At 38.0% G+C, this 14,098-nt stretch overlaps 1 protein-coding gene across 4 annotated transcripts in view; it reads right to left on the bottom strand.

Annotated features, from left to right (window-relative positions):
• Window positions 1-14,098, bottom strand: part of LOC120527349 (pikachurin) — a 272,936-nt gene that overhangs the window by 67,560 nt on the left and 191,278 nt on the right. For all 4 annotated transcript variants that reach the window (XM_039750650.1, XM_039750648.1, XM_039750651.1 and 1 more), the window contains 3 exons: window positions 12,729-12,829; window positions 12,433-12,533; window positions 7,771-7,915 (listed from right to left, as the gene is read on the bottom strand). In XM_039750650.1, coding sequence (XP_039606584.1) covers window positions 7,771-7,915; window positions 12,433-12,533; window positions 12,729-12,829 — 347 coding nt within the window. The remainder of the gene's footprint in view (window positions 1-7,770; window positions 7,916-12,432; window positions 12,534-12,728; window positions 12,830-14,098) is intronic.

Here is a 14,098-nt window from a genome sequence, read left to right on the forward strand (position 1 = left end):
ATGTATTACACAAATACAGTGCTTTAGGAAACAAGAAAACAGCAGTTCTTCTGAAAGCTCAACAACAGTATGTAACGACAGGTACAAAGTTAAAATGGTCATCAGATAGAGCAATGACACAATCTGTCATAACAATACTGAAAGGAAATAAAAAAGGTAAAAGTGCTATTTATTATTTATAAATTGCTCCTCTAAATATATGCTGTGAATGCAGGCCAGAGTGGGACCAGGGCTAAAGGCAATAATATCAAAATGGGTTGTTGTTGCTAGGTGGTGTTATAGCTCAGAATTGTATAAAATGGGAGAATGTGATTTCTCTATCCAATTGATGGCAGCACAGTGACATTGCGATATATGCAGCATTGCTGCCCATTGGAAAGGCTGGGGGTTCTCTGGTCCTTTAAAACTGCAATGGAGTAGCATCTGGGGCCTGCAAGAGAGAGCAATCAGTATAATCTATATACTGCCACAGATCCTCTATATAACGTTAAAAGTTCTTACCATGATTTACCTGGAAATACTATATGGCCCAGACTTACAGTAAAAGCCTGCTCTGGCCAGTTTTATTTTGAGTGTGCTTTGGGAAGAGAGAAGATGATAAGATTTCCATAGGCAGGATGAAGAGAGGCCTGGGAACTGAAAATGGAGAGTATAGGGTGAATAATGCATTGGGGAAGAGCATTAGACTCTCCACTGGTTAGTCAGAGGTGTACACATATGCCCAGAGGGGCCTTTTTCCTTTTGTAGTTATTATGAAACGTTGAGTGTTCCCGAGTTATCTTTCCTTAGTGTTGATATATTTGGTGTGGCCAGTAGGAGGTGCCACTGAGTCCCAAACCCCACACACAACCACACACAGACAGTCCCGGTTCAAGTAATCTAAATACTACCTCTCCACCAATCTCATTTCTCAGTCACAGTACAACACCATACAATCCTTTCTTTTCTTTCCTTTTCATTTTATCACTCACTCCATCACACCTCCAGGCAAAAGCTGTCCTCCACTACCTGACTCCAACTCCACAAATGAATACCGGTGGCTCCTTTAATACTGATGTCAGGGCATTACAAGGAGGAAGCACTCCTGGGTTCGGCAGGAGCTTCTCAAAGTAGGGACAGTCCTCCCTTGTAGCTTCCCTTGGCTGCACATAGGGAAGACAGTAGGACAACTCCCAGCATGCCCTGTGGGAGAATGAATAGGCATAGCAGCACTCTGGGGAGGCTGCCTCCCTATGTCCAGCCACGTTCTTGACCTCCCTGCCAGTTAAGTAGATGGAGTTCATCCCGGCTGGGACTCCTGTCTGTCACCACCATCGGTAACAGTGGTTAATGAATTGCACATTTTCTATAATGTTAGTCTCCTAAACAAGGATTCTGGGTTTAAGGTTGACTTGACAGCACTCCTATGGTTTATAGTGCACAAAGCATGTTAATATTTAGCCATTTACTGTAGCTGGAAAATTGTCAGGATTAGGGAATAAAAGAGCAGAAAATGAAAATGTGGTTAAAAAAACAGGCCATGGTGACTACCAAGTGTACACTAAACCAAGTCATCAAAACCAAAACCCTAAAGTAAGTCATTGTAAAAATTCCAGGACAAAAGGTCTAGAACCAGAAAACTAATTTCGCAAAAAGATTTATTTAAGTACCCACAAAATTGGATGCCAAGATATACCCAGCCCTAGCTTATGAATTGTCTCATGGATGACATCAACATGTGTGCCTTCTGGGACTGCACCCTTTGCAAAAGACCATCACAACACGGCAAAGGGGCCCAAAGAAAACAAAAGGGTGTTATGGAACAACAAAATCAAGAATAAGGAAAGAACAACAAAATATGTCAGGTTGTTCTTTCCTAGAGCAAAAAAGATCATAAAAAATATGATAAATAACAGTAATTAATAAAAACTGCTGTAGGTCTGAGTTGTTACTCCTGTTTTTTGCAACTTATAAACTAAAAAAAAACACTTCTGCTTTAATGTTTTTAATCAAAGTAACAGACAACTAAACACAAAGCTAATAACTATGACTCAAGCAGGTATCTGTGCTCACAGTTTCCTGTTACCTCCTGATGATGTTGTTTATTGACCACTTGGGAAACGATTCAGTTCTTGTCAACTTGGCTTTCAGCACTGTAACGTCGAACAATATACATGATCACCACTCCAGTCGTAACCTACTGCATTTACTGCTGGCCTTTACTTGCTGTTGTGGAACCCTAACAGCCTGTGTATGTCCTCTGTACTTTCCCATCTTTGTGTCAACTCTGGAATTGTGGAGAGGCATGAGGTGCAAAACTAACTGCAGCATCAATCTGCACAAACAAACTTCTCTGTCAGTCTTAGAACAATCTTAGAACTCGCTTCTGACAGATCCTGCTGCTTTCTATAAACTTGGACTGCCAGTTTACTCTTTTACCAGGAATCCCATTTTTTTCTATCAGGTATCTCATGACAGGACTCCCTGCTAACTCCTCCCTTGAAACTGATGGCAGCTTCTCTTCTGAAGAAGTAATAAGCTGGGTAAGTTCTTGTCCAGTAAATTAATTCTTAAATAACTTCAAACATTTCAGTGGGTTACATATTTATATTTTTTATTTATGTTGTTTCATTTTGAATGTAATAATTTAAATGTTAATGGGCTGTAATATTGAAGTTTGACACTGGGATTAATTATCTATCTATCTATCTATCATGGACCATCAGGGGGTGTAGAGCTTCCCAAACCTGGACACAACAGACACACAGCCCAGTCTTGCCACAAAGCACAGGTTTTTTAAGTGGGAAGCACTTTTCCTTTGCTCCCTACTGCACAGCACAGTACAAGCACCAAATAGCACAGATAAGAATAGTCTTCTCTTCTTCTCTTTCTTTTCTTTCTCTCTGTTTGCCTCCACTCCTCCTCGGCAAGCTTTGTAGTCCACCTCCCAACTCTGGCTCTAACCCTTTTATAGGGTACCTGTTAGTGCTGTAGGTGTCCAGTGATCTTCTTCCGGCAGCACTTCCATGTGTGTCAGAGGCTCAATGTAGTAGGGCTGTGCAGGCTCTACAGCACCTCCCACTGGCGGTACCCACAGAACTCAACAGAGTTGTAGCAAACTCCAGCTCCCAGCATGCCCTGTGAGAATCCATGGTGCTGTAGCAACCAAGAGAGGCTGCCCTGTTTCCTCCCAGGGGAGATAAAGCCTTGAAAACACTCTCTCCCCCAGCCCATTCATTACACACGCATTCTGGCCGGGCAAGGTGCCCGGCTGTCCAACACACTATCTATCTATCTATCTATCTATCTATCTATCTATCTATCTATCTATCTATCTATCTATCTATCTAAAAAGAATCTAACCTGTCTGTAAAATATCATAGATTAAAAATGTTTCACAAATTTATTTCTTTCCCAAATGAGAGAAACAGACTAACAAAAGAATTTTAAACAAAGCTAAAATGAAGCAATGTTTTAAAAAATGATGTTTATTTGCAAAAATAAAAGTGCAATTTTCTTTTTTTATAGGTTTTGACACAACTCTTATTCTTTTTCTATTCACAAAGCAGCTGCCTCACTTACGATTTCTTCACTTTTTGGCTACTTGTAAACATTTCACATCTGAGCTGACTGCTCACATGTATCTTGCATTTTGATAAAACTTGCATTTTTCTAAAGTTTACTTGTGTGAAGAAGTCGATAACCCCTCAAACGTAACAGGAGAGAGGTAATAAGATTAAATAGGTTGAAGCCTAAAGAATCACCAGGACCTGACTGCTTTGGCACATACAGCCGTGCTTGAAAGTTTGTGAACCCTTTAGAATTTTCTATATTTCTACATAAATATGACCTAAAACATTTATCAGATTTTCACTCAAGTCCTAAAAGTAGATAAAGAGAAACAAGTTAAACAAATGAGACAAAAATATTATACTTGGTCATTTATTTATTAAGGAAAATGATCAAATATTACATATTTGTGAGTGCCAAAAGTATGTGAACCTTTGCTTTCAGTATCTGGTGTGACCCCCCTTTGCAGCAATAACTGCAAACTAAACATTTCCGGTAACTTTTGATCATTCCTGCACACCAGCTTGGAGGAATTTTAGCCCATTCCTCCGTACAGAACAGCTTCAACTCTGGGATGTTGGTGGGTTTCCTCACATGAACTGCTCGCTTCAGGTCCTTCCACAACATTTCGATTGGATTAAGGTCAGGACTTTGACTTGGCCATTCCAAAACATTAACTTTATTTTTCTTTAACCATTCTTTGGTAGAACGACTTGTGTGCTTAGGGTCGTTGTCTTGCTGCATGACCCACCTTCTCTTGAGATTCAGTTCATGGACAGATGTCCTGACATTTTCCTTTAGAATTCTCTGATATAATTCAGAATTCATTGTTCCATCAATGAAGGCAAGCCGTCCTGGCCCACATGCAGCAAAACAGGCCCAAACCATGATACTATTACCACCATGTTTCACAGATGGGATAAGGTTCTTATGCTGGAATGCAGTGTTTTCCTTTCTCCAAACATAACGCTTTTCATTTAAACCAAAAAGTTCTATTTTGGTCTCATCCGTCCACAAAACATTCTTCCAATAGCCTTCTGGTTTGTCCACGTGATCTTTAGCAAACTGCAGACGAGCAGCAATGTTTTTTGGAGAGCAGTGGCTTTCTCCTTGCAACCCTGCCATGCACACCATTGTTGTTCAGTGTTCTTCTGATGGTGGACTCATGAACATTAGCCAATGTGAGAGAGGCCTTCAGTTGCTTAGAAGTTACCCTGGGGTCCTTTGTGACCTCGTCGCCTATTACACGCCTTGCTCTTGGAGTGATCTTTGTTGGTCGACCACTCCTGGGGAGAGTAACAATGGTCTTGAATTTCCTCCATTTGTACACAATCTGTCTGACTGTGGATTGGTGGAGTCCAAACTCTTTAGAGATGGTTTTGTAACCTTTTCCAGCCTGATGAGCATCAACAACTCTTTTTCTGAGGTCCTCAGAACTCTCCTTTGTTCGTGCCATGATACATGTCCACAAACATGTGTTGTGAAGAGCAGACTTTGATAGATCCCTGTTCTTTAAATAACACAGAGTGCCCACTCACACCTGATTGTCATCCCATTGATTGAAAACACCTGACTCTAATTTCACCTTCAAACTAACTGCTAATCCTAGAGGTTCACATACTTTTGCCACTCACAAATATGTATCATTCAATCATTTTCCTCAATAAATAAATGACCAAGTATAATATTTTTGTCTCATTTGTTTAACTGGTTTCTTTTTATCTACTTTTAGGACTTGAGTGAAAATCTGATGATATTTTAGGTCATATTTATGCAGAAATACAGAAAATTCTAAAGGGTTGTATTACAAATGCTAAACAGATTTTTACAAATATGCTGAAATTCTATGACAAAACTATAAAAGTACACAGTAAAAGAGATGCATATGATATTATTTATCTCGATATTTCAGAAGCTTAGTGTCCAAAATAAAAGAAGCTGGATTTCAAGGTGCTGTGCATAGGTAGGTCCAAACTTGGCTCAAACTCAGGAAGCAAAGCATTATGGTGAGGTAAACTTTTTCAAATATAGGTGATGTAAAATGTGATGTTTCTCAGGGATCAATGACAATAGGCAAAAATGGAGACTAATGTCTGTGTTTTTAAATGCAAACATAGTAGTGTGGATGTAGCCTAAGTTATTAGTCAGGCCTCACCTGGAGTACTGGTTTTGTATTATCTTTCAAGCATTATTGTGTAAATATTATTATTAGTTTTGGTCACCATAATACAAAAAAACACTACTCTAAAGATGGTCCAGAAGAGAGTGTGAAAGGAAAAATAACTGCTTGCAAGCTACTAAGGATAAAAACTGACAAAGCTGTATTGCTAGAACGGCAAGTTATTCATACAGGCGTCTGTCATAAGACAGTGTGCAGTAAGCTGACCAAGGACAACCTCCTCTTTAGGATACCAACGTTCACTTTAAAATGAACTCTTCAACAAGAAAATGGCGATATGGTTGGAATCATGTTTAGAACAGATTTTGCAAAAGGTTTGTCTCCACACAAAAAACCATTAGCATATGGAATCCTTCTATATAAAAGCGGTCGGGATTGTCCTTCCGTCCCGTCAGTGCTACACAGGTGCAGAGTTTCACACACGCCCTGTCCATTTTGCAATGCACGATGGGATTTGTAGTTTCGTTTTTCCGGGTAAAAGATGATTTTCGACTCCAGACCGTGTGATATCTTCTTCTTCTTTCTTACTATATAAAAGCGTTAGGGATTGTCCTTCCGTCCCATGAGTGGAAAGCGTAGCGGTATTCCGCTTATCACAGACTTGCAGCTTGCGGTACTAAGCAACATGATGTGAGCAGAGTTCTGGTGCTCCCATCGTTACCTTGCTTTTGTGCGCGATGCGCTGGAAAAATAGACAAAATTATGTCTCTGGAAATAATTAATGTTGATGGAGTACAAATGTCTCACCGCGTAGTAAATATCAGGGGGGTTCAAAAGGGCGACCTCAATATAGAAAAAAAGTTTCAATTTCATCACAAAAATAACAGAAACTACGAGTATTAAAGTAATACCGCTCAAATGCAATATAACCAAATTAATGAGTTTGTATAAAATATCAAATTGATCTACATATTCAATTGCCTTAAGAAGTGGTCAACTTAAAAGTCGGGTCAGCCTAGTAAATTAAATAAAAAGTGGTGTGCTGGAGACTTAAACTTTAAAGACCTTCAAATCTCAGCTTGATATTTTATTTTTATTTATTTTATTTTAAAAAAATCTAGGTGAATGGAATCAAAAAGCTTCTAAACCTGAATGTCCTGATCTCTTTTAATCATTTTTCTGATGTTCTTATTACTGGGCGGTCCCGTGGCCTGGAACCCCTGCAGATTAAATTTTTTTTTTCTCCAGTTGTCTGGAGTTTTTTTTTTTTGTTTGTTTTTTCTGTCCACCCTGGTCATCGGACCTTACTCCTTTTCTATGTTAACTAATGTCTTATTTTAATTTCTTATTTCTTCATTATGTAAAGCACTTTGAGCCACTTTTTGTATGAAAATGTGCTATATAAATAAATGTTGTTGTTGTTGTACTATGCACTTTATATCAATGTTATAGCCTAACTTGAATTTGAAGTATCGTACATATTTAGGCATCCAGACTGCAGACTAATGAATCATTTCTAGGATTTGAACCTGCAGCCTTCTGAAATCAATGCCAGCAGGTTAAGCATTAATCTACACTGTCAAAAATCACTCTCCAGTGGTGCTAAGGCCTGACTTACTGGCACATTTAAGGGCATACAAGGTAAGTTTTATATATTAAGGGCAGGATTCATACAAAGGAGAGGAGGGCAGGTTAAAACAAAAACTGAAGCACATTTTGATCCAATCTTCTTAAACTTCTTATCGGTATTTTTTTCTCCAGGACCTCAACTACTGTACATTCTGTTCAGAACAGCGGAAATAAAATTAATTTATGGAAGACCCTTACTGTGCTTTGTAAGCATCTTCTTTTAACCTAAACTGTCCTTAAAAGTGAATGAAATCAACAGACCAAATAGAGGTGTCAATCAGTTTAATTCCTTGAAGACAAGGAATTAATTAAATATCAGGCACCCCTTGTTCTTGTTCTTTGCAACTTAAATGAATGTTTAAAAGTTATTTTAAAGGCTACAGTTGTAATGCCATTCCCAGAGCCCCCCCCCAACCCCAACCTCCTCCTGTCTTTCTTACTATGTTTTCTTATTCCATCATCTGTCAGTTTACCTGAGATTTGCCGGTCACGGGGGTGTCATTGTCTAGACGTAGCCATCCATTTAATCCATCTCTGGAAATGGTAACGCTGTGCCAACTTCTCAGCTTGATTTTGCTTTCACTGATGATGATGGCTGCTCCAGTGCCACAATTAAACCTACCAGGAGAGTAAAGCCACATAATTGAAATGCTGAGCAGGTATATACTAGGCACTAATATATGCTGTATGTTTGGATAAGTATTGGCTGTGGAGTAAATCAGAAGTAAAAATATAGCTCTCAGCAGTGCACTGAACAAAATTTATGCTGTTAAAGCTTCTACAGTCCCTTCTTTGGAGAAGTTGTAAAGTTTATACCAACACATCATTTTCTAATATGCATGAAGTTCAAACTTGCCATTTTTCACTCCAAACATTTTGAATCAGCTTATATTTGGTTTAAATGTGACAAATGTGAATGTGAACAAGAAGTGGGGTGCAGGTAGAGTATCACTTTTTTTTTTTCTTTCATTTTTTTCCAAGTTACATAGTAGTCAGTTCCACACACACATACACAAGAAAGATGAAAAGAAAGAGCAATATATTGCAATGCTTAAAATAAATAAATAAATAAATCCCTACTGCATACTGGGAATGCCTTTATACTTATTTCACCCTAAGTATTGCTTTGGGTAGGTCACTTGTAGTCCATTTTCATTTAAAAACACACATTCTTACCTCTGCTAAGGCTCCACTGTTCACAATGTAATCTGCATTTTTAAGGCCTGCCAGTGTCTTGGTCAGTTATAAATGGCCTGTTTCAGGATAAACCATGCCGATTGTTATTTCTCATGTAATTGGGAAGGGAAATGGGATATCCCAGAAAATGACAGTCCTGCTACCTCTCATGAAGGATTAGTTTTGTTTCAATATTTCTTGCATAGTGCAAGCTACCTTGAATGCCAAATCTTGCTTACATTAATTTCTGGAAGGTATTTTTAGATCATGGGATAATCAGATATTGCAATTATGCATTTTTACCTGCATGATGGTACATGTAAGTGCCCTTTTCCCTATTAACACCAAAGAGTACAAAAGAGACAGAGCACTCTATCTAATGCAACTGTGCAACTACTGTTACAATCCTGCCACACACAGGCTCAAAAATGAGTGCAGACCTCAAAACAAAAGCAGTCCAGGCTTTCACCCACATCTGGCTCCCCAGAGTGTGTCTCACTACAGGCAGCATAAACCCAACTCAAAAGGCAGGCTTCAAATCTGCACAGGGCCAAAAAAATGAGATGCAGGATTTTAAACAAAATGATAAATATCTGCAAAGTGAAGGGAGGAAAACATCTGGCTTGAATGCAACTTTAAATTTAAAGGATTCAAATGGATTGCAAAAATTAAAGCAGGAGCAAATAAATGGGTTTTGCCTAAAATGTAACACCTAAATTCAAATAAATCCAATAATCACTAATTAATAACACTGCCTTCACACAAGAACTAGGGATGAAAAACCAGGAAATCCAAAAATAGCGTAATCAAAATAATTAGGAACAATTCTTGATGCCAAAGCAGCCATTTATTCAGGCGATTCTCCTGAAATAGCAGTGGCAGTGGATTCCCAGCTGCAGCATTAAGTATCCCTTTTCTTGGCTCAACATACAAGACATAAGAAATAAGGCACAATGAACAAGACACTAAAGAACAAACAATCATAAATACAAAGATGATCGATGAACAAAATGTTCATTAAATCATACAACAGGAAATCAGTAATATTTACACAATAATACTTGAAAGATAACCAACCAACCAACCATTTCCCAACCCGCTGAATCCGAACACAGGATCACGGTGGTCTCCTTGAGCCAATCCCAGCCAACACAGGGCACAGGGCACAAGGCAGGAACCAATCCCGGGCAGGGTGCCAACCCACCGCAGTTGAAAGATAACACAAATTTTAAATACATGAAAACCACATTTGAGGCATGAATAAATCCCTGGCTGAGCAAGGCCAAAGACAAAGGTAAGGGCTCACTTGGACATGCAATCTTTAACTGTGGAGTTTTTATCTATGTGGCAATTATTTTACTGATTCACTGGTGCAGCCAAATTGTAATCTCCTCAGTAAATACTGTAGATGTGAAGATCTAGATGGACTGAACACTTATGCAAGCAACATTTTTTTATGTTTTAACTCTTGTTCTAAGATAAAACAATGACATAAAATAATTTCCCTTTTTATCTTTTAACTCTTATTATAACATAAAACAATGGCATGAAATAATGTTGAGCTTTAATACTTTGAAACAAAAATATTATAAAGGAGAAAATTTCAGCATAGGATTTGTAATTCTGTATTATAAGAGAATTGATGAAAAGCCTGAGTACTTTTTCAAACCAGCCTATAAAGATTTGTATGTTAATTACAATAGATATATTTTTATTTTTAAATGTGGGTCTTAAGGCAGGGGCACAGTAATGAAGTATTTAGTTCTACTATCTGATAACTTTAGGTAAAAAGGTTTTTATTGGAACAAGGACAGTAAATACAGAAAGTATTCAGGCCCATTCAATATCTACAAAATTTACTGTGTTGTAGAATTAATTTAAAATGGAAAAAACTGCCATTAATGCCCATCAATCTACACTCAATAATCCACAATTACAAAGTGAAAACGTGTTTTCAGAAAGATTTAAACATTTCTTAAAAATCACAAACTGAAATCTCTCATGTATATAAGTATTTAGACCCTTTGCTGTAGCACTCCAAATTGTGGTCAGGTGGATCCTGTTTGCTTTAATTCTCCTTGAGATGTGTCTAGAACTTGATTGAAGTCCATCTGTGGCAAACTGAATTGACTGGACATAATTTAGAAAGACACACTCCTGTGTATATAAGGTCCCACAATTCACACTGCATATTAAGACAAAAAACAAGCCATGAAGCCCAAGGAATTATCTGCACATCTCTATAAAGAAATTGTGGTGAGGCATAGACCAGGGCAAGAGTATCAAACCATTTCTAAAGCTTTGAGTGTTCCCAGCAACACAATGACCTCATTATTTTTGAAATAGAAGACATTTGTAACCACAAGAATTCTTCCTTGAGTTGGCTGTCCAGTCAAACTGAGCAACCAGGTAAGAAGGACCTCTCTAGGAGGTGACCAAGAACCCAAAAATCACTTTAACAGGGCTTCAGATGTCCTCCACTGAGATGGAAGAACCTGTTCAGGGAAAACCATCTCAGTAGCATTCTATTAATCAGGGGTTTATAGTAGAGTCATTAGATGAAAACACTCTTGAATAAAAGGCATGTGTCACCATTTAAAAGACTCTGAGAGTATGAGGAAAAAGATTCTCTGGTTTGATAAAACTAAAAAAAAAAAATACTCTTTGGTCAGAACCCTAAGTAATTTGTCTAGCGAAGACCAGGCACTCCTCATAGATAGATAGATAGATCCCCTGCCTAATACCTTCCCTACAGTGAAGCATGGTGATGGCAGCATCATGCTATGATGGTGCTTTTCAGCAGCTGGCACTATTAGACTGGTTAGAATTCAATGAAGGATGAATGCAACCAAATATGAAGAGGTCCTTGAAGAAAACCTGTTCCAGGGTGCACGTGACCTCAGAATGGGACAACGTTCACCTTTCAGCACGAGAATGACCTGAAGCATACAGCCAAGGCAATACTAGAGTGGCTTCAGGATATGTCTCTGACTGTCCTTGAGTTTCCCAGCCAAAGCCCAGACTTAAATCCTATAGAACATCTGTGGAGAGATCAGAAGATGGCAGTTTACAGTCACTTCCCTTTCAATCTAATGGAGGTTGAAAGGATCTGCTGGGAAGAAATGGATAAAGTGCCCAGTTACATATGTGTAAAGCTTGAAGAGACTTAACCAGAAAGAGTCAAACCTGTAATTCCTTCCAAAGGTGTTTCTACAGAGTACTGAGTTAAAAGTCTGAATACTTACTGTATGTGAATGAGATATTTCCGTTTTTGACTTTGAATACATTTACAAACCTTTCCTAAAACATGTTTTCACTTCATCATTATGGGTTATCGAGTCTAGAATGATAGGCAAAAATGACAAATTTCTCCATTTAAAGTTAAGTGTACAATACAATAAAGTGTACAGAAAGTGAAGTATCCATTGTAACTGTCTTTAAAGTCTTAGCTTTATGTCTACAGAGGCTTTCTCTGTGCTTCCTGTTATGCTTCAAAGAATTGCATGTTAAGTGAATTGACAACTCCAAGTTGGCACTAGATATGTGCACAATTATGTGGAATGGAGTGAATGAATGCATGGAGAGATAGATCAGGATTGTAGAGCTACTAGGTGTGTTAATAACAATAAATAGTAAAATTATGCAAAGAACAACTGGTAGTAACATAGAAAACAAAGCTCCTATATACAGTAAACCCATGAAAAAATAAATCTGTGCAGTCCATTGCTACAGTATGTCAAAGTCTGTCTAATGTGGTATACTGGTTACAAAGCTGTTCACTAAATATTCGGTAGTGTGCTACAATGCAGGCTTGTCTCCATGATTATAACATACGTAGCAGTTATATCACTGGGTCTTTCCCTAGTGACTCAGATGTCCTCTTTTCAGGTCAGGTGGGTGAACATGTCCAAAGTAGTAGTGACCGATAAGTGATCTATATTGCTATTAAATCACCCTACCTGAACTGCAGTTTTCCACGAATGATAGCAAGTGAAATAAAGTCTCCACGGCCATGTTCATTCTCGCCACAGTACAGAAGTAAACCATCTTCTGTTTCTGCCTGTACAGATCAGTGTAAAAAAGAAGCAGTCAGCAATTCCATAATATGCAGCTTATGTAATCTTCTCTAATTATGGCATTTTGAAGATATAGATGTTAATTTACAGGAAAGGGAAAGTTTGTTTCTTTTACAAAATAAAAAAGGTTCCAAAGGAGACCAAGTGTTACATGCCCAGCAAAACAGAAAAACACTCACCTTAAATTCAAGGGTTATTTGGAATGACTGGTAGGAGTTCTTAAGAGGTTCAAAGGTCATATGGGAATACCCAAAAAATCTGGGATACTGGATAGAAACATCTAAATAACAACAAAGTGTGTGTTAGAAAAGAAAATAATCAAATGAAGCATAACAGAATATGATGATAATATGATAATGGATATCTTAGGAGACCATACTTATGCCTATCTTAAAACGAGAAAGGAAAAAGCTAGAAAGTGCTTTGATATTCACTGCTTAATATGAGTTCATACTGATTTCATTTTACAAAATTAAACATAGCACAACAAAAAGAAAATACAGTGCTTTGAAGGGACGCACTCGTCATAGCGCTAAAATTAAGTACTGACATTAATCAACTTTTCAGGTACTGCTTATCAATGATTTGTAACCTTTATCAGTCATCATTATTACTATGATTTCCTATCAACACCACATAAACAAAAGACCAAAAGAAGAACTACTTCAAACAGTTGGCAAGTTCAAGTGCCAGTTCTCATCAGGCTGAACAGTATTAGTGCACAGCAGTGACTTTTTCACACTGTAAACCTCAATACCTCAGAACCCCCCTAGAACTCACCTACAATGTTCCAACAGTAATATCAGCATGCAGTCTGCAGCAGAACTAGAGCCACAAAGTCTCACAGATGGAGACTTCAGTCAGCAGCACAGCACAAGTAGCCCACTCAGTTCAAATATACAACTAGCATGATGAAGCTAACTTTTTGTTCATGGCTTCTCAGCATTAAAGGGATTCCAAATTGATTGTAGACTTAATTTATGAGGATGTCTTCTAAGAGTAAACGTGTGTGCTATTTACAACAATGTGTTTAGTCTAGTATTTTCTAAAAGTAACACATGAGTCAGCTTAGTTTTCTCCAGCCTACACTGTAATTGGTGAGTGGATTTGATGGCTGGTAGCAGTTTGACAACAGACTCATAGGGCTAAAGAAAGTCTAAGGTCTAAGAACTCAAAATTCATGATTTGGAGTTTTGCATATATATTTCAGTTCTGGCCTTATTTTTTTGTCCATCTGTTCATTTTCACTTTCTGAATATTTATTGTCATATGTATTAAACAGACAGATGTGCTCGATATATAATTTTGAGTTGGATAATTGTATGCTTTGCACATATGGAGCTCAAGTGAATTCTCTGCATTGCTACTTTCCACTCCTTTTCTGATATATTAATTGAGAGATCTTTTTCCCAGTGTCCTCTTGGATCTTTGAAAGGGAGGGATTGTAAAATGATTTTATATATTGTAGAGATGGTGTCTAAGTCCTTGAGATTGAGAAATATTTTTTCCAGCATGGATGAGGGTGCAAGATGAGGAAAATCTGGAAGGT

Source organism: Polypterus senegalus, chromosome 4 (assembly GCF_016835505.1).
Source record: "Polypterus senegalus isolate Bchr_013 chromosome 4, ASM1683550v1, whole genome shotgun sequence".
NCBI lineage: Eukaryota > Metazoa > Chordata > Cladistia > Polypteriformes > Polypteridae > Polypterus > Polypterus senegalus.